This window comes from Numida meleagris, chromosome 18 (assembly GCF_002078875.1).
Source record: "Numida meleagris isolate 19003 breed g44 Domestic line chromosome 18, NumMel1.0, whole genome shotgun sequence".
Taxonomy (NCBI): Eukaryota; Metazoa; Chordata; class Aves; order Galliformes; family Numididae; genus Numida; species Numida meleagris.
In genome coordinates, this window is record NC_034426.1 from 6,346,989 (window position 1) to 6,368,310 (window position 21,322).

At 43.4% G+C, this 21,322-nt stretch overlaps 1 protein-coding gene across 1 annotated transcript; it reads right to left on the reverse strand.

The window, feature by feature from the left end:
• On the reverse strand, nt 4,893-21,298 carry BLMH (bleomycin hydrolase). Its single transcript, XM_021416224.1, has 12 exons — nt 21,286-21,298; nt 20,851-21,048; nt 20,202-20,311; nt 19,407-19,548; nt 17,658-17,746; nt 16,291-16,383; nt 12,533-12,688; nt 11,875-12,033; nt 11,707-11,774; nt 11,196-11,313; nt 9,231-9,300; nt 4,893-5,916 (listed from the first exon to the last, which is right to left on the reverse strand). Exons 1-12 carry the CDS (start codon nt 21,296-21,298, stop codon nt 5,765-5,767), a joined length of 1,368 nt encoding a protein of 455 aa, XP_021271899.1. The 3' UTR covers nt 4,893-5,764.

Here is a 21,322-nt window from a genome sequence, read left to right on the forward strand (position 1 = left end):
GTAAGAGGTTTTGTTTGAACACAGCAAGCACAAATCCTGTAGGAAGCGTTGCGCTGCATCCACGAGGGGATGCTGCTCATCCCACAGCCCCTCCAACCCACCCCGCTCCCCGGCATTTCTTCCCTCCTCAACCTTGCGTTTTGTTTACAAAGGGCCGTGAATCACAGGTCAACGACACGGAGCCATAGGTTGGTTTGAAAAAGAAAGGGGAAGAAGCAGAGCGGGGACAAGCGAGAAGAGTGAATGGTTCCAGCAGCAGCGCTTTGCTGCGAGCGCTCGCCAGTTTGTAGAGACTTGTTCCAAACAATTAAACGGGGGGGGGAGGGGGAACACAAAACACACGAAACTGTTCGAAATGAAAAGCCCCGGGATATAATTAGCGCGTTCCTCGTTCAGGTCCGCTCTCCGTAGCAGCAGTGTGTCACTGGCACCATCACAAGGATGGCTCCGGTACTGCAGTTACAAACGCGTACCAAAACAGATCGTTACTTCCCATTAATTCTTGTGGCAGTGCATTACAAAAGTTTCGTCAGTTAACCTTGTTGCCTTAGATATTTACTGTTCTCTCGGTGGAAATAGTGACAGCAAGCTCATCTTGTCGCGCCATACCCGCCTGCTGCGCTCCTTCCAGTACAAACACCTTGGCTCATGTTAACCGTGCTGAGCTGCGGAGCAAGTCAGCGTCCTCACCTGCAATCGTCCACGATCCTCCCCCGGTCCTGCCCTGCCGAGGACAGAGACCATCACACCTCACCCACTGACCCTGGCTTAAGATCAGAGCACGGTGTCGTGGTGCAGGAGCCCCTGGTGCGGGGCAGGCACCGTGCTGGGCCAGGAGGGATGGGACAAGGGCTCTGCGCCTTTCCATACAGGTTTCCAGCTCCCACTGCTGGGAGACCGCAACACATTTCCCCCGTCACCTCTTCTTCCCTCCTACAGGAAACAACATCTCCCTGCGTGCCCCGGGTCTGCGCTCGTTGTGAAATCGCATCCTTCTGAAGTCTTAGCGCCGTAACTTGGAGGTTTCTCTGCCTCATTCTCCTGCTCAGAGTACGTTCTTTGAACAAGTTCCGTAACAGCACTGCGTGACGTTCATCAAGCAGCTGAACTGCTTTCACCTGGTCTTAGCAGTGGCACCCAGTGCCAGCATTTAACCATTTTTGTGGGATAAACAAAGCTGTAATGTGAAAAACAGCGTTACTAAGAGCACAGAACCATCTCATGATTTATGCTGGCCTTTTAGTTCCATTCAATTTTTTTTTGTTAATGTCTTCTGCAGCAGCATGTGTTTGTTGTTCTTTAATTTCTTGCCAGAAGCCTGGAGCCTTTGGGGCATAATGTAAGTAACAGGCCTCAGATTTCAGCTGACCCATCGCCATTATGAAACACACTTATCCCGTATGTGACATTCTTCCAGGTGCTGTGCTGAGACAGTTTCAGAATTTCAGGGAATCTTCCGTACTTTGCAAAATCCTGGTGGTTTAGGGAAGGTACAGAAGAACAAGAGCATTAATTCAGACCTTACACAAGACATAACTTGAAACCCTTCCACAGCTTCCACAAATAAAGCAGCCATAATTCCAGCCACCGGTACCAGCAGAGGAATGGGAAGCATCAGCAAAATGACCCAACAACAGCAGGACCAGCTGCACCAAGAGATTAACACCGGCTCTGCGAGCATGTCTCTGCTTCACTGCCAATAAGAGGATAGGAACAATTCGCAAATAACACGAAACAAATCCTAAATTATTTATTTGTTGCTATCTTTTGCTCAGTTAGGAACCAGATCACATTTAGAAGCTATTACATTTGGCTTTGGGATAAAAGAAATTCTGATTGTCCTTCCTTGCTGATTTCTAAGCTGACATGCCAGGACGTCCACCTGGCAGCTGGGGGTGTCCTGCTGGCATCAGATCTGTGCTGAGAGAATTCAGAAGGGGAAATCTGATGCCAAGAACCCACACACCGCCACTGTACGTGGCCTCTCCTGCGGCCGCTGCCTTTTCTGAGTTAGCAGCGTGTTATTTTCTGACTCCTGACTAACTACGATAGCTGGCTTTCATAACATCATCTGTCAATATTTTCCAAGTGTCATAGGAACTGCCTTTGAATTGTCACTACACGGTTTTATTGGCAGAAATGGGAGGAGGAAGCTATCTGCCTGGTTCCTCAAAACTCCAAAGGTCTTCCTACCAGCATGCGAAGTATATAAACCAACCAAACTGAACTGAAACAGTGGTGAAGAATTGCTTTCTGTTTCTCACTCTAATGCAATCTTTGTGTCAGGCAGCATAACAGAACACCCCACCTACTACGGACAGTCGCGATCAGCAGCCTCAGAGCCGATTGCTCAGCTGCCCTTGGAGCTCTCAAAGCAGAAACACCGCTCTCGCTTTGACATGTGCATTTCTCTTCTTTCCCTGCTCCCCCTTACAGAGATCTTATAAAACTGCCAGACGTAAATGCAAAACTGCTCCTGCCAGATTGGCTTCGTTTCCTATTATGTGTTCTAGGCATGTGGATTTTCTGTGCTTATTAGAAGGAAAGGGAAAAAAAAAAAGTACTATTGTATAAACTGTACTGGGAAATATCTGGGTAAGGACTCCAGAGATAAGCACACGCTGGACAATACCTTTAAATACTAAAATTAACAGAAAAACTGGCTTGGAAACAGGTTTTAATTTGTCAAACTCTATCACCGCCATCAGAGCTGCCACAGGCAACAAAGAAGTTCACCAGTTAAACTCCAGAGAACAAGTTAGCAGAAGGTAGGTGGTGTAAAGGGAATTGAAGAAGTAGTGTCATGTCACAATCAGGTTTTGAAAGACCAAAATACTGACCTTTCCACAGGAAAAAAGAGCCCCCAAACCAACACGCGTTAGTCATAAGGAAAACATCGTGCATAACGCAGCTTCCCAAGAGGTTTGGCTTTGTTTCAGAGCCACCAGGGTTCAGCGTGGAGCACAGGGCTGGTTACTCACCGTGATGCCATTAACAACACAGCACAGCAGAGCCGTGGGGCACCTCGTACCAGCCAGCCCTGCCCTTGGCCAGAAGGATCCACTCCATCAGTGTTATTTCTGAAACGTTGGTCTGCAGCCCCTCGCCAAGGTCTCTAACAACAGAGAGAGGCATCGCATCCTCAGGCAATCTATTCCAACTCTTCATTAATCTGTCCCCAGAAAGCTTTTCCTAACCCCACAGAACCCTGTTGCTGTTGAACCCCATCGCTTTCTGATCGATTTATCATCAGCAGTGGCAACAAGTAATCCCCCTCCCTACAGCATCTATTTATGAACGTAACAAACTGATGTCTCCTCTTTTCTAATTAAACACCGCCATTCTTTCAGCCCATTACCAGTCACATTGTCACATCTTCAGTTCTTGCAACTCGTCTCTGTTCATTTTGGTCCACATCTTCTCTGAGGTGTGGTACCTAAACAAGGCTCTGCACTCCAGCTTGCTCCCCATTAGTGCTGCATAGAGCTGCATCATTTTACGTAAAACAGAGATAATTTGTTTATACATACCAACATGATATTACTTCCCCCCCAGCAGTAGAGGACCAATTACAACCTTTTTATGTCTTTTCTTTCTACATCGCTCAGCTCACACTCAGTTGAGTGTGCCTTGTTTGTATATCGTTATTTCTGGCTTTGCAGAGTTCCTTACCACACACGTTCATATGCTTTGGTAGAGACCTGATTTGGATGAGCATCACCTTAAGTGTAAATCAGAAATCATGGCAAAATATCTGATAACCCAGTAATCAAGTGTATTTGACAACAAATTAAGTGTTCAACAATATCCTGAAAACTAACAGGGATGCCCAAGCTTCCACAAAGGTAACCGCGTGTGACACGTACCTCTGCCAGCCCACACTGCAGAAAGCAAGAGAGGTCATCTGCCCTTGCTGAGCCAGAGGAAGAGATCTGAGCATTGAACTTGGAGTCCCCTCATTAAGGAAAATCGATTGCAGAAGTATGGCTTTGTTATGGACGACTTGCTATTAGTAAAAAGCAAGCTGAAAGCAGTGGTAGTTTGAACCCTTACGGGTCCTGAGACGATAAAACCTTTTGGCAGAAGCCCAGGATAATGAGCTGAATTTTGCTGGAAAGGACATCAAATGAAAGAACCACAGTACTTCAGATACATTCTGTGCATCTCCAGAACAGTTTTGTTACCTTTGCAGGAAATACTGCAGGATCCAGCCTCTTAAACAGCATCACTCAAGGGGACTAACAACCAACCCCACTCAGTTGCACACTCAGTTGTTTCCCATCCAGCCAGCACTCTTGCACGCTACCAGAAACGCAGACTGCAGGTTTTATCAGCTAGGGTGACCCCTAGTCAAGCCCCCAACATGGATTTAGGTTAGCAGCAACATGCAGGCATGCTTCAGCTTGGTATTTTTAATATATACATACGGATACACACATTTGTATAACTTGTGTAAGACGTATACACTTTCATAACAACAGCTTTCTACCTGTGTAGTTCGAACAGAAGCAGTCAAACCAAGTTGCAGAGTACCATAGCCATAACAAACATCACCCACCTACCAGCCCAGGGGCTGGCAGTGTGGGCCCATCACCTCACTTACCCTCTTATTTGCTTGTGGCTGAACCCAGCACACAACAGGACAATCGTCAGGTTACACAGAGACAGTTCACCATTTCATGCATTTCAATCGAAGGATTAGAACCGTGCTCATCACCAAACTATTCGAGTGCCCATAGCACATGAGGCAGTGTTTATTTGTTCAGTGAGAAAAGCAACTGTGTCTACTTCAGACAACATAAAGCAGCATGTTTCCTGTCCTCATGCTGGCCCACTTACATTTGTTTGTCATTTCTCCAGTTCAGCAGGGCTCAAAAAAGAAACCAGAGCTGTACCAGTCACTTAAGAAACTGTTTATTCAAAAGCTTCATAGCACCATCTTGTTTTTGAAAACATCCAAATAAAATGCAGCAATTAATTTTTTTTTTCCTGTTGAGCATGACACTAACTCCACCTGTGAACATTTATGGTTGTTCTTGCTAATGTAACTGAAAAATAGCGCTCCTGTGCACACAGACATGATGGGCCTTGATATGGGTTATCCAATCCTAGCTCAGTAATTGAAGAATAAAAACAAGTGAAACTGGAAACCTCAGGTTATTTTTCCCCAGTGCTGCTGGAAGATAAGTTTTCTAAGGGTAAACAAGGTGAACCTTGTCTAAGGTTCTGCAGTTTCAACAATATGTACCCTTGAAAACTTCCTCCTTTAAGAGAATTAAAAATGAAAGTGTAGAAAATATCTTGGGCATTCTTTTATAAGATAGACCACAAATGGTTAACTTATAAGTATCTTGACATATTTTTTCTAACAGCTAGCTGTTAACACTACAGAATGGCATTTTATGGTCATCTTTTCTAGGGACAACACTGGTCAAAACGGTTCTACTTCATTACTATGCTGATTGTTTCTTGATTTAAAATTGATAAAACCAAACCACCATTGACAGCGCTTGAAATATATTACATCATGAGGTTTTTTTTTTTTCCCCTTTTCCCTTTTTAGTTTTCCAGAGTAGCCTGTCTGAGAGCTTGAATTCAGCCAAGTCAGTAAAGCGCTATTTCCCAAAGATCCTTAACTTAGATTTCAAGAATGTGGACCATGCTGAGTGCTTGGTCACGTTATCATTTGGCTATGGCTTCCAACCACTGGGATTCTCTATTGCATCTAATCTGGTTGACTGTTAAGAGGCAAATATTTTGTAGTTCACTTGGCTAAGGCCCCCATAGGGTCCCAAGCTGGCAAAACAATGGGTTCTTGCTCCATCACTGCCAAGACGTCTTCTGGCACATACTTCTTATCCACCACAACTTCATACACGTACTCAGAAAACCAGTCATCCGTCATGATCAGGTAACCTGGCAATGAAAACAGCTCATTACAACAGAGAACCATCACCAACACAGTGAAGCAGTCACAAGTTTCACCTATGAACAGCCCCTTACAGACAGGACCTGGACATACTTCTGTATCTCTCAGGACAAAGTGAGAAAAATTAATTAACGTGTAGGCTGAGCGGATGTATTTCACGTGCACTGAAAGACTCACCCAAGAAACCTGCTAGGAAAAACAAGGCCCAGAAGAACTTGTTTTAATTCATCTGTTAAAATAAGCATTGGGAACACCTGAGTGAATTGGGAATGTCTCAAAAGCTTACACTGAGAGTCAGGTTATCTGGTTCTGTCTTTAGAAGTCTTCAAGATGTTGGTAAAAGGGAAATTGTCCAGACGAATAACCAAATCATCTCTTGCTTAGGCCAAACTTTGCTGTTTTATTTGCAGTAAGAGAAGGAGGCTGCTTTCCACAAAAACAAAGGCATCTAAATCACTTTTGCTGAACCAAATCTCAATTTTCCTCCTTAACGTAATTCTTATTGCAAATTTCAGTAAACAACCTTTGAACCGAGGGGAAAAAGTCAAATTTAAAGCCCGTGGGATTCTAGCAGAAAGCTATCATTGGAAAAACTATTCAAAGTGAACTGAAAATAGAGTGGCAGTAAGAAAGAAAGCATTTAGAAGACAGATGAGAAGGCTTTATGTAATAAAGTTTCTCACGTCCTTATACAGTATCATCACACAATCAAATGAAACAAGAAAATGTCCAAAGAATATGGACAATAAATGCATCTATCTACACCATCTTGTTTCTAAAGCAAGAGATCAGATAATTCCCATAAATTAAAAACCCTATCAATTGTAATCCGAGCTAGAAGCCATTTTGGAAACACTGCCAAAAGGAGCTGCTTTGATTATTCTCTATTCAGGATATGAGTTCTTGGGACACACAAAAACCTCTCACTCCCAAGAGCCAACAAGTAATTGCACCCTGAGAGGATAATGAACTCTGTTCTGACATCCTGCATCTCAAAGCTTGACAGCGCTGATTAGGATCGCAGCGTCTGAACAAGAAGGAAACGTCAAACAGAACTTCAGGACATGCAAATAAGTAAGGGCGCTCTTCGAGCAGGGCTGTGCCCGGTGTCACAATGAAAGCCATTATCAATTTCTTCATTAAAAGGAGACGTGCACTTTGCAGGCAGCATCATCTTGCTGCAAGAAAAAAGAACACCTGACTAGGGGAGGAAGCTGTGCTTTGTATAAAGTTGGTCCACGTTTCTCTAACTTAATTTTCCAAAGGAAAACTTTAAAATGCAGCATTGTAGAGGCAACAAGCTGCTGGATAAGGGAGAGGTCAGCTGAGGATGAATGGTCTGAGACTTCTTGCATAACCTAGCATTTGGGCACCTGAGAAGAAAACCCTTGCAAAGTTCCTGAAGAACTCATACGAGCCACGTTATGCTTGTCCTCCCTGCAGGGGAATTAAGGTACAAGCTCACAGAGCCTGCCATAATGCACTCACGAGGTTACAGATGCATACAAACAGATGAATCTGCAAAATGTCTCCCTGCGGAAGTATGCAGTCGGTACAAGAGATTGAAGTCAAAAGGAAGATGACTTCTGGCTGGAGATGTACCACAGGAAAGCACTTTCCGTGCCAAAACAAACAAATGGACCCCTATCAAATGGATGTGATAATGTAATTTAGTGTTTCCCTTTGAAGACCTCCTCCTTGCTTTGAGAGAAGATATCCGATGGGATAAGCTGGGTTCAAAGTCTGGTAAAACTGTACTATATCTTCAGAACAAAAGAATAAGAATAATTAAACTTGCCTGTCTCACTGACAAAGAGCCAACAAAATACAGAAAGGAAATATTTTACAGGGAAGTGACTTTTTACCTCCAAAAAAAAAAACCACCACCAAGCAATGTTTGTCAGCAGCTCTGTTCATTTCATGAGGAAAAACAGATTGGATTCCAAGAAACCCTTTCACAGCAGATAGGCATGTAATTACTAAGTATTTAGGGGAGGCACTGCAAGGCTGTTCCCAGGGCTTCCCTTTCTCCAGGGCAAGCAGCACCACAAGAATTGAGCTCTGCCTACTCTAGGGTTGCTGAGCATACAACTCACTTCTTCCCAGACACCCAGAACACGAGCCACAGTTGTTCCAGCCCTGTGCCATGCAAGGAAAGGGAAGGGACAGACTGGTACCTCAGATTGTACTCGCAGCAAAGCACAGAGGACCCTGTATGAAAAACACTCATTTCCTACCAAGTGCTTTTGTTTTCTGTGGTGTATTTAATGACAAAGTCTAGTCTCTAGTGTTTTGTTGTAGGCTGTAATCTATCCTCCTGTCCAATAGCAGAGCTGGGTCTTACTTGTATCCCCCACACCCAACTGGGCCTCAACTGGGATGTGCCAAGCTTAACATCATTCTTGGCCTTCTCGTTACTGATGTAGGTTCTGGTTCTCTGTGTAGGGCTTATCCAAGCACAGCTTCCCAGCAACTTAGCAAGGCAGATAAGAAAAGTTCACTGGAAGACTGACTCCGTGACATTGCAAGAGAAGCAGGACATCAGGCTCTGACACCAGCTTGTACTGGAAGTTGAAGAGGGAAAAAGCAGGGCAGGAAGAGGGGGGAAGAAACCCTGTCGAGTTTCCTGTTCTGCTGTTTCAGAACAAGCTCCACTCCAGTCCTTTCCTTTAGGCCGAGCTGGCTGACTGCAGAACTCAGCAGAGCAAAGCAGGAAAGCCCTCACATTGTGAGGCCCACTCACCTGGGGCCAGCTGAGATCAGAGCTACCCCCAGCCACTGCAGAGAAGCACAGCTCCAGCCATGCCCATGCTGAGCAGGGGAGCAACTACAAGCAATTTCCAAGCCACTGCTCAGCTGTGACTCACATTCCACCCACAATGTCTGTCCACATGCCAGGCCAAGATGGCTACAGTCCTACAAATCCTTTCCAAATGAACAGCAGGGCAGGCTGAAGCAGCCATCAAAAGGAAGACAAGTTCATGCAGAAGCCTGGTGTCAGTTGAACTGTATGTGGATTTTTTCGGTTGCTGGCACTTGTCATAGCAGGGAGGAACACCACAAGGATGCCACAGGTCATGTTTTCAGCATGGCTTTAGAAATGCAACTAGTAAAGCTGCTACGAGCAGCTTTTCTTTTTTGCTATTAACTGGAATAGTACCTGGCAATTTTCTTGTGATCAAGAGCTGCCCATACACTACTTAGAAACTATAACAAACTAGTCAACCTTTCCCCTATCCACTCCCTTATTTCCAAACATTAAGCTGAGGCTTTGTGTTCCTGTGACTATCAGTTGCTTTACCTTTATTACCACGATCTTCACCCCAGGAATTTTCCACACGCCACTTTTCAAAGCAGTCTTCTTGCCCGTCCTGCAACAAAACAAGCACAAGGTGACTCAGCAGCCAAGGGCTATAAGAGTCCACAGCAGCCAACCCTTCCACATCTAAATCCAGCACCAGCAAACCAGAGCTCCGTTCCCAGAAGTCTACAGCCACCAGTGAGTTTCAGACCATGGTTTATTGCTAAGGATTGGGAAAGAAATCTGGAATACTTGTACGTTTTTTTTAAGCAAGTATCAGGAAATGTGGTCAAGGACACAAACTGTAGTAAATATTTTAAAGAGATGTTAAGTTACATTGAGCCAAATTCAAACTGGTACTGAACTGAAAGAATTTAAGCAGCCTTCTCTATCAAAATTTAGGGCACAGGGGCCTTCTGAGATACAGAATGCATGACTTAAAGAAGGAGTCAGAGAAGGCACAAGGGCAATAAAGCACCTGTAGCTTGCTTTAGAGCAGCATTAAGAGCAAGCTCAAGCACATGGATCTAGCTATTGGACAAAGTAGTACAGAAATGTTTATATACTATGTTTGTTGTTGTGGTTTTTTAACCAAAAAGTATATTTAATCTGCAATTTTTTTTTACATTGTAAAATTGTAATACTATTTTTTAAGTCTTCAATCAAAGCCTTCTATCAAGTAGTAATGCTGCTTTGGATTTACATGTTAACAACTATTTATCAAAGCTCCTTTAGATTAAGCTCAGGTTTAATACCAGAAAACATGTTCAAAGGAGAAATGAAGTAAAAGATTATTTTTCAAACAAAGGACAGTAATTTCATTTAAATGATGGTTTCATTACAGATATCATCCATCGCAGCAATCTTAAACATATCTTTTTAAGGAAACAGGTCGTATTTTACGCAGCTATACATTTAGGCACATGAAAGTACAAACTTGGAAATATAGACCATAAACTACAACCTCCAATGAAGTGCAGCAAGTAACTGGGGATGTACAAGCATGAGCCAGAAGTAGATAAATCAGTTTTGAATACTAGCAGTGTATTAAATTCTTTTTGAAGATGCATTCATGCACAATAAGCATTAGGAGCTCAGCATGCAGAACACAGTAGAAAAATTTGTATTGAATTGGAAAAAGCTGCTGAAAAATTCCTATGACTCAGCAGTCTGCCAAGTCCTCAAACTCAAGCAAACAGTTACATGCAAGCTGTTGCTTCTCAAGCCAAGGTCATGTTGGACAGGAAGAGATCACTTCAAAGCCACTCTAATAATGGCAGCTTCTGGAAATAATGGAAAACATCAAAACTACAGATAACTCTCCATTGTAAATATTCACTTTTTTCCCCACTTTGTATGCTCTATATCTGCTCCTGGCAGTATTTAGCTGTGGATTCATCTCAGTGTGCTTCTGTCATAGAGATGTTTGTGGCACTATATTCCCTCTCTAATTATGAGTAGGTCAGAGAGGTCACGTGCCAATGAACTGCAGAAGGTTAACACTGCTGCAAAGTGCCTCCTACTGGCTGCTCCAGCATTTTAACCCTGTAACAGATGCATTAGACTAACCCATGCAATAGGATAGGGTGGGAAATGCTTGCTGTCCCACTTGCTTTCCTGCTCAGAAAGTACATCAGAATCCGTATTTAAAACCAGCTAAGATGGCTGGTATCTTAGAAATAGAAGCAAACTTTCTTTCCTCTTCTCCAATTGGAGTTTTTCTGTGGACAGCAGGAAAGAAACCCTTAACTCATCTAAAATTCCTCCATTCTTAAGTATTTACAATTGTGAACACGAGGCAAATAAGGAGCACAGACAACCTAGGCCTTGTGCACAGGGTGTTGGCACACATGCAGAGCTCTAGCAGAGCAGCTTATGCACTGAACGAGCCCAGAACACAAACAATCTGCCCAAATATTCAAATACGTCCATGCAACCATCAGAATTTCAAGAGGCAGACTCTACCTTCTCTGAGACAGCTGTCAGGACCATGGCGTGGGTCATCATGGAGTCTCCAAAGATCAACCGCTCTGCCTTGTTCATGTTCTTGACGGAGACACCAAACACCAGCTCGTGATTAAATCTATTAGAAAGCCACATATATTGCATTAAAAAGGAGGCAGGGAGAATTCTCACTAACAAACTACGGAGTCAGCAGACAGGCCTGCAAGTTCTTCTAATTATATTGTCAGAATAAATGGAAAAAAACAGTGCCTTTAGGAGTTTCTCTCACCAGATACTAGACCATTCAAATGGGTAAAAATAGCCAAATCCTTGAAAGATGTGCTACAAACGATTAAGATTTTAGCTAAATGTAGGAAAAAGCACATTCCTGTTGCTTGAGTTACTTAAATACACTCTTTTAGGTATATTAAACCAGAAGTATGTACAAATTAGGTTTTTTGAAGCAGACAAGGCATTGTTCATGTCCTAGCCACGTACCCACAGTGACATTCTGTTTTGCTTTTCTACTTACATATTCAAGTCATTGATTCCCAGCTTGCCATAGAAGTGCTTTGCAACATCACAGCCAAACCACACAGCCTACAAATAGAAAGAAGAGTCACACCTAGGCCACATTCCCGTGAGTTTTACACTGCAAGACTTGCACCATGTCACTCACAAAAAAACCAAACAAACAAACCTCGCCGTCCTTAATAGACGCTGCAGCCAATTTTTTCAAGACATCAATAGGCTGGTTGTTATAGAGGGTTTTCCTCCCTCCTGCCATGTTGCCCAGGTACTCCACTGTGTACAGCTGGCAGTATGGGTTCTGAGGTCGAGGGTCATTCACTAGACAAACCTGCCAAGAACCAAGACGTAATAGACTAAGATGCAACTCAAGCGTAATCTTCGGGAAGTGAATCCGGGCAGATTTCAGACACTTGCTTTTGTCCAGGCTAGCTGTCTGCTCCATCAGCTGAGCAGCAGCTTGGCTGAATATACCAGCTTACTTTTTTTTCCATTTTAGTTTTACAAAGTTCACCTCCAGTTGTGGCACAGGAGCTGTAAATGTTACTCCTATTCCCTAATGGCCGTCTTAAGAGTTTTTTATGATCGATTTGATCACCTCATATTATTAAAATCATCACTGAAGTGCGACATTCACAGCTAACTGAAGAGCACATCAACAAGAGGATGGGAAATAAACACCAGGTGATCTGACTTGTGGGAACTGTACCTGTCCTATATGGTGATGTTACAAGTGCAGACAGTATATGCTCACAACAGAGGATAAGAATTCACAGGGAGTTTAGCTGCAAAAAGGTCTTTGCAAGCCACTGCCCTTCTACGCCACCAACCTTGTCCTCCATGTTGAAGTAAGGCTTCACGTGCTCGTTGTAGAACTGCACTGGTGTCATAGGACCAAATTTGTGGTAGTTCTTCTCCTTATCCCGGAACTCCCAGCAGAAGGTCTCTGGAGGGTTGCCCAGGCAAGTACTCACTATTCTGAACACCTGCAGAGAGATGCAGACAGCTGTGAACACGCAGAAACACGTAGGTCTGCCCCTCCTGCAACAGAAATGCCACAGAGGGATTTTTCCACGTGAAAACCAACTGGAAAAATGGAATCTTAGTGTTCATCTCAAAAGCTCACGAGTAAGTGTACACACAGCAATTATTTGCATCCAGTTTTGTAGTCTAGATCAGCAGCTCAAGAATCTGAATCAATCCTCAGGGAGCCAACAAGAGCTTACAGCTGAACATGAACTCCAGGTTACCCTAGGAATGCAGCAGACAAATCAAAAGCCTGCATGCTGCCCAGTCTTGTTCTAATATTCAGTAATTTTGGAGCTTCTCTGTCAAGAAACCTTTCAGTGCAGGAGATCTGTTTCTAAAAAAGCTTAAACACTCCACATTATCTGTTCTTCAGGTTATTTGCAACATGCAGAGAAAAACCAGATCTTCCAACACACACATAAAGCAGTTTATCCCAGTGTTTCCCATACTAATCTCTTTCTCCCCCTGTAATGTTCAGTTGGATTTCAGCAACAGGCCTTTGTCTCTTTCCAAAATCCTAGAATAATTTTCTCACCTGTTTTAGTATATTTAACAATGCCTCCATTTAGGGTTAAGCTGGCAGGTTATACAACTGGAGATCCTCATCCCCTGGCTGGGGCTGACAGCTTTCTGTTGCCTTTCTTTCACCACAAGAAGGTGGAGATTTCAAGTTGTCAGCCTCCCTGTAAACCAGGCTATGAAACAGTACTTTTTTACAGGGCTTGTAAGACGTGCTGACTTGTAGGCAGTAACCAGATGGCTGTCTCTGGGTATATTTAGCAGGACCTACCACAGATAATATGGGGACGTTCAATCATATTTCAACAGGTTTAAATGTTTTATTGCAGCTGAAACTAGTTCGCTTTACCTCCGTTCATCCATGGCTTCAGCACAAGGCAAGTCTTTTCCTCGCAAAGAAGGAGTCAATCTAAAATCTAAACTGCACTTTCTGCACTAGGATCCAGTGGCTGTGGTTTGTGCCAGCCTCCCTGGGCTGTCTGTCTTCACATTTCACCCTCACCAGCTTTCACAGGACCAGAGACAATGCCTTTCCCAGTGCTGAATTACTCATTCTGGAGCCAGGTGATCAGGCTTTTTTCCTTTTTAAACACCATTAAATGGAAGCTGACTACACATCTATACTACAAGCTGTTTTTAGTGTTAAAAACTGAGGTTGCATGTAGATTCACACAGGTTTTCTGCCCTTTTTAGTTCTGTGTTCTGAAGATGCATAGAGAAAAAGTGTCCGGAGAGAACTTGGGGGGGGTTCTGCATTTTAAGCACTTGGTGCTGAGAGCAAAATGTGTGCCAAGTTCAGGCTAAGCAGCATCTGCTATTTAGCTGTGTACAAGATGCAAATAAGGGTGTTCTTGCTCCAAGCACCTTACGGAAATCAAGCGAATAGATTAATTACAGGTTGAAATAAGGGTGTGGGCTTATGTTTTTACCAGAGGAACTCATTTATTCCTCAATAAATATGTTAAGGAGCAAACATTAATCCCTGAACAACTATAAATATTTATTTTGCACACACTGCACAAAAGGTGGAGTTCACTGTGGATACACCCACATTGCCTCAGATAACCCCAAGTGGTGAAGATGAGGTCACGAAAGCAAATCAAGAGAAATTCCTAAAAGGAGAGCAACAAGCAAGTGAGCTCGAGCCAGAGGAAGGAAAGTGATGGAGACAGAAGTCTCAAGTTAACATTGGCAGCCATGCCTGGGAACGACCTCCCTCCGTTGTTTTTTTCCACCACACCCTCCACAGGCCAACCCTCAATATCTCAAAGGCTTCCTCTACCAATGCCCACAGGAGACTTATTTAAATTGGAAGGTGACTAGCATCACTCTGCCACAAGGAGAACCGAGATAAGGCAGAGATGAATTGAACTGTGCTACAAAAAAGAAGTAACGGAGTGAGCAAGGAAAGGACACTGCTGATAACGAAGAGTCTGCAAAGGAAAACTGCAAAGGAAGAAAAAGTGAATCACATGCACTGTGTTGATCTCAACTTCTGGCTTGCTGTGCACTAGTTTGATAAGGAGAATGTTTATACAGTTCTGGAGTGAATATTTAATGCTACGTTCCAGTACAATGGCCCTGTTTTAGCTAGCACTGTCATCTAGCAGAAGTGACTAAGATTTGATATGCAAATAAAGCTTCACAGAGCAAAGACAAGTTCTGTTTTGCCACATACAAAAAATATACAGCCACTTACTTGCAGGTAAACATGGAACAAATTGTCTCGTGCTTCTTGAGTTAAGTGTTTTTAAGATGTACCGGTGCAGCCGCACATTCCAGCTGCAATTTTATTGAAAGTAAATCCACTGAAGTTGTGAAATACTATTGCTACTGCCAGAGGAAGTATTGTGTTAACTACAGATAAATAAACATAGCCTCATTACAGAACAAATTATAATCAGTTAATGAGCCTCTGCCAGTTCCAGGAGCCCTTATCAGAGGGCAAGAGGCCCTCAGCAAACAAAGAGATTCTATGGAGAACTGTACATCATCGCCCTAGGAGATGAACAGGGCAGCCCTGGGAAGCTCCATCACCTGCTGTACAGTTCCCCATGGGCATCTGAACAACACACCGGGTATGTCTCAATAATTCACTTCTGAACCAAGTGCTGATTTGCAACAGATTGAAGGGCAGAATTATCACTCATCTGAAAGCATGCATTTCATGAGTTTTTCTTCCTTCAGTATTACACCCAAGGAACATATACAAGTCTTTTTTTAATTCAACCTTAAGATCGGGTTTAAATGTCCAGGTTTATCATGCACCCACTCATCAATACTTGTATTAGTGAAACTGCTCAAGACTTTGCAGAAATATCCCAAAGTAGGCTGTGTCATCTCAATGTTTATCAACTTCCAGAAAAATTAATACACCATGAAAAGATTTGATTTCTTGAGAAATCTACAGACAGATATTAAAACCACTGCAGTACATCTGAGAAACAAATGAAAAGATTTTTTTTAATGTGTGCGCTTGGTCAAAAACAAACACTGAACACTTAAAATTAATTTTGGCTATTTGAAAAATCAAGTAGGACTGCAGAATAAGAAAAATGACACGCACCACTGTCACATCCAGTGGGAGTAGATGTAGAGCCAGGGGGTGCTTGTGGGTGACACACAAACACCAGCACTACAGACTTGTCAATTCCTCTATGTTAATTCACACAGCCAAAAGCAGATGCTGTAGTTCCTCCCTCTGCTGCCCCCCAGCAGCAGATCACAGCTGTGATCAGCCCTGTTTAGCTCACATCTTTTCCACAATGCAGGGAAGTGCCCGTTGTTGTTCTTTCCTGCTCTCTTGTGGGGGATTTCTGCAACAGCACATGTGCTGTAGGATTCTCAACTCAGAACTGCCAGAACGCAATTTTCAACTTGCCTCTTTGCTACTACTTATAAAAGCCTGGTAGGCCATTGTTTTGATCACCATTAATACAGTGATCCTTGAGGTCCTTTTCAACCCAGGCCATTCTATGATATCATATGAGTCTATGATTCTAGTTTCCCATTCCAGAAACGTTCATCACGCTGTATGTACCTCTTCTATCATGGTGTCCATCGCAGCACAAAGTTCTTCTTTATTTGTTCCAGTTGCCACCATGTTCCTCAGCCGCAGGCAGTACTCTCTCATCTGTTTAAGGAGAAGGTCATTTTATTTTAAGATTACGAAAGGTGCTGCCAAATCAGTCCTCAGGGCTTCCTATCTGGTTGTTGCAGGCACCCATTTTACTCTTCGTAAGATTTTTCGAAATCAAAAAATCCACTTCAGAAGGTCTTGTTAGGTATTGATTCTTTAAAAAAAAATCAAGATAATCATCTACATGTAAGAGAGCAGCATAGAAAAGAATCTATAAGCACCTGCAATTCAATGACCATTTTCCAACTGCATTGAAGCTTACAGCCACCAGCTTTTCTGAAGGCTTGGTTCCCCTTGGTTCTGTAATATTACTAATGCTACAACATTCAAATCCACTGCCACCTCTGACTCACAGAGCAGACTGCCTCCATTCTGTAAAATTAATTCTGCAATTCTAATGCATAATTGATCTCTCTGCTGATAAAAATAATGGAGCATTTCCCCACTGCACACAGAATTGCAGTAAGAAGAGCACATGCCTCCATTACTGTCATCATCCATAAGGCCAAGAAGCAGTGACAGGGGCTCCCTCAAGACCAGCTGGTTTGCAATGTTCAAGACAAGAACAGCATTAGCACCGTCATTATGTCTAGGCTCATTGCAGCAGATTTTGCATTTTTTAGTGTATTTCAAAAGGCAATTTTCCCTTAGTGTATTCCATATGAACTGGAAAAAAAATCAAAGCCCAGTGTAGTAAAAGCTTCAATTGCATTTTATCTAGCTACCTACACTACCACCCCCACAGATTAATTCACTTCTATAGTTTAGGATATGAGCTATAACCTTCCATACCCACAAGCTGATTTCTAAGATTCAGAGTTTTTAAAATTGGTGTCTTTGAGCTTCACCAACAAATCCAGCAGTAATCTCTAGAAACCTTGGCATACTGGTAGATGAAATACAGGGGGGGCAGGAAGAGTCACCTACATGCAAAGCTCTAGTTTTCCAGAAATACACTTAAATTAGCCACAGATCAAGCACCTGCTTTTCAGAAACTTGAGAATTAGGAACAATTGCTCCTAAAGTTACATGGTACTTTCAAGCTACTGAAGCCCAACGATGGCCATCTTCCATATAGATTTTTTTCCTGTTTCATATTTCAATAACTGCATTCCTTTGCTATGACTTCAGGCAGTCTTTTGAATAAAACAAATTCAGCTGCTGAGATGCACATAATACTTCAGTCAATGAAAAGAAATGAAAGAATATCTGAAGCAGGGTCATTCCCACCCAATCCCCTTTAACTGTAACATATAAACCAATTTTACCTTATGATTCAAGATCTCATTCATCCTTCTAGTAGCCTCTGTGGTATGAGATTCCGGGAAGTACTTCTTGGGAACAACACCATACTTTTCTAAAAGAAAGTAATTATGCTGTGGGTTAGCAATCATTGCTGGAATGGAATCGCTGAGTGGCTCGGTTCACTCCATCTGACACTGAACTCTTCCAGATTAGTTAGTGTGTTTTAAGAAGTTCTTTCTTGCTAGAAAAAAGTTTACATGAAAACTAAGTTCCTGAAACATCTTCCAGAAAAACTGAACTTATGAATCATTCCATGTATTTGATCTACGTTTAAGTAACTGACTTCCTAGTCTCCTTTTTCCCCTCAACACTGATAAAACATCAGCAATAACCATTTCCTGCATCACTGTACCGAAGATCAAACCACTCAAGGCTCTGGACATAACAGCAGCAGCCAGAAGTTCTCTCTGCCTTGTTTAAGTGTTCATAACAGTGGAAAAAGTAACCCCCAGGCTTCAAAGAAACAAGTTTCTTTTGTGATTCTAAACTTACATTATTGGCTTGTCTTTACAGAGGCTTTCAATTGCTTCATTATACAAATGAAAGCAAATGCTAGTCTAATTCAGACACCATATCTACTTAATCAGCGCTAAGGATGATGCTCCATAATTGCACCTTTGTAAGACCAGCATTGCCACATTCCACATAATTTCCCCTCACCAATCTTTACATCGCCTTTCTTCAGGCTGCAACTCAGAGCAGCTTTGCATCTGCCTTGCAGACACACCCTGGTCTAACAAAGTTTCTTCTCTACCTTGTGGTCTAGAACTGCACACACGGATACAAACAAAGGCAACAGCATCAAGTTGGGACAGAAGTAAAAGAGGATTGCAACTTATTATTGAATTGACAGTCTGGGTTATCTAATTACTCCTGCTGATTTTGAGCTTCTATCAGCAGCAGCAATGCACAAAAATGAAGTCCCTAGAGAAAATTTAAGCCTAATACTTAGAAGACAGAATGAAGATCTTTGATTGAAAAAGGCAGCCATTAAGGGTCATACCTTTTAACAAGCTTCCAACTCTCATACTCAATTTCTGACTACTAGAGATTGTCAGAGTAAGAAATCTTAAATACATCAATCATCAAGGCATACTGCAAGTTCTCCCTGCATGCCTCACTTCTGGGTATTAAGTACATAGAACAAGAAAACCCACATTTATGGAAGTTTACATCCCTTCTCTCCCTAGTAGTAGATAGTAGTAGTAACAGAAAAGTGATTGTTACTTGAAAGGAAGCATGATTAGGAAATAGGCTAGCTGCTTTTTCATGTGGTGTATCAGAAGATTAAAGAAAGCAAAGCTGGAAATCAGTAACTAAGTCCAGCAGAACTTGCACAGTTCTCCAGACTTCATTTTACCTGCAATGTTTTCCATTAAATATTAGCAGAATGTTCTGAGACAGTCTACACTAACTTTCAGACAAACAAAAGCGTAGAGATTTAATAAGCCTTACACTCAGAGCTAAGTTATTACTCCTCAGTTACATCAATCATTTCAATCTAGTTTCGGACTGGTTACAGTGAAAATTATAAGCAAACCTCTATTTGAAGTTTCCTGTCGTGCCAGTCACTATATGACCCAGGAGATCCTACACTGTAATATCAAGTATATATCAAACATTGCAGAACTGATCCAAAATCATTTTCTTCCACTCATCACTCAAATCTGTGTACAATTTAGGCAAGCACTCCCAGCAACCAACCCCCTTACCTATGATGTTAACCAACATATCCCACTGGCCTCCATCGTTTGTGGGGTTAGTGAGCAAGAATTGCACCAGCCTTCCTTCTATGGGCTCCTTTTTCTGAGCTGTTTCCACAAAGGCATTTAGGAAGTAGTAACAACGTTCGACCTAAAATGAACAGACAGGACAAATCTCAAAGAGTGATATACACATGAACTCATTCCCATGCATTCAGTTTTTTGGAAGTCCTAACTAGACGAAACTCTGCTCAACCACTAACGTGCTTATTTTCCCCGTACTATTCTAGGGCTTAACCTAAAGCTTATTTCTGGTACTGACCATGTATTTACAAGTGAGTTAGTACAGAGCTCGAGGGCGGGGGAAACAGGAAATGTGAAACAGAAGTTATATAATGAAGCCTGGCACAAACAAGTGCTACGTTCTCTCAATTTCCCTTTGGGAAAAGCAAACAGCTCCGAGATCAGGAGGTGGCAAGCATTACTGACAGAGAGTTCAACTGAAAATTACAGTAAGGCTTCCCGCTGGGCCTACCACAAATAACTTTTGAAATATTCAGAGCACTTGGAAGACTTTTACTACTCCAAAACATTAACATCTTGACAACTTCCTCCTCAAGCTGAAAGTCTCACTTTGCGCAATCTCGATTTCAAATACGTATTTAAAAATTTCTGGTGGGTCTTTTCACCGGCATTTTCCATCTGGATTGTTCAGAGAGCCCAGCTGAAGAGAAATTCTGTCCCAACACTAAGACTCAATTGTATAAGCATTCCTAGCACAGTCTGTGGCCTGTACTACTGTACCTTGTCCCAGAAAAAGAGATACGACTGGCTGAATTCAAACTCTTCAATGTTGTACTTCTTCATGAAGGGAAGACGCATTGCATTGAGGCAGGAAAAGATCCAACATCTCCCTGAGGTCAAAGAAACAAGAATTAAAATTGCAGTGCTTGTACTCACAGCTACGTAAGGGCTTTGAACGCAAAACTCATGATGCTGTTCCATCTTAAGCCTTTGGACCAGTGCCCTGGCCAGCAGTGTTGGTTACTGAATAACTAGCGAGTTCAGGAGTCCTGGCTGGACTTGATGATCTTAGTGGTCTTCTCCAACCTTAATGATCCTATGTTTCTATGAACCATGCATGCAGGTGTCTCAACTACATCTATCTCACTCTTTACAGAAAGGAAAGCAAGCAAGCACAGCAGGCCTGAAGACAGATACTAACCCCGAAGGATGCTGTGCCAGATCTCTGACAGAACTTCGAGCAGCTGCTCTCAGAGCTCAGTGCCACCAGAAGCCCCCCGGAGTACTGCTGGGAGCTCACCCTGCCAGGTACAACCCCTGAACAAAGCCTCCCTTGTTCTGAGACCCCCAGAAGAGCTCCAGAGCAGATCCCTGCACCCACAGCCAGGTAACCACCCACGGCCAGGTACCACCAAAGCCCCCCACTTACCGGAGTTCTTCTGGTTGGTGACGGGCTTGCCCTCGGCAGGCACAGCATGCTGGAAGACCTGCACGGTGTCCTGCACCACCTGCCGCTGCAGACACACCTCCAGCGGGTCGTTGCAGGTCGCCACGTTCTGGGCCAGCAGGAACTGCGGCTCGGCCCGCAGCCGCCGGGTGAAGGCCGCGGCCTTTTCGGTGCTGAGCCCTGCGGCGGAGGGGAAGGGTGGGGAGGGTGGGAGTAGGTGGGTAGTCAGCGTCAGCGCCCGAGGACCCCGCACCGGGACACACGGGGACCCCGGGCCCACAACTCCCCAGGAGCTGTTACCTGGAAGACCAATCCCGCACCCCCGGGGTTATAAACCCCCCTCCCAAAGCCCACCGCCAGGGTAAGCCCACCCCCCACGGACAGGGCCCCCCAAGCGGGCGGGCGCCCGCCCCTCACCGTGGGCATTCATGCTGCCGGAACGCGTAGCGCCGCA

What these genes read in the sequence shown, in the direction of transcription:
- BLMH (XM_021416224.1), bottom strand. An exon ending in TATGTTGGTTAACATCATAG is followed by an intron (nt 17,747 to 19,406) that starts GTAAGGGGGTTG and finishes ACTTTCTTTTAG; the next exon opens with AAAAGTATGGTGTTGTTCCC. An exon ending in ACTTCAACATGGAGGACAAG is followed by an intron (nt 12,034 to 12,532) that starts GTTGGTGGCGTA and finishes GGTTCTTGGCAG; the next exon opens with GTTTGTCTAGTGAATGACCC.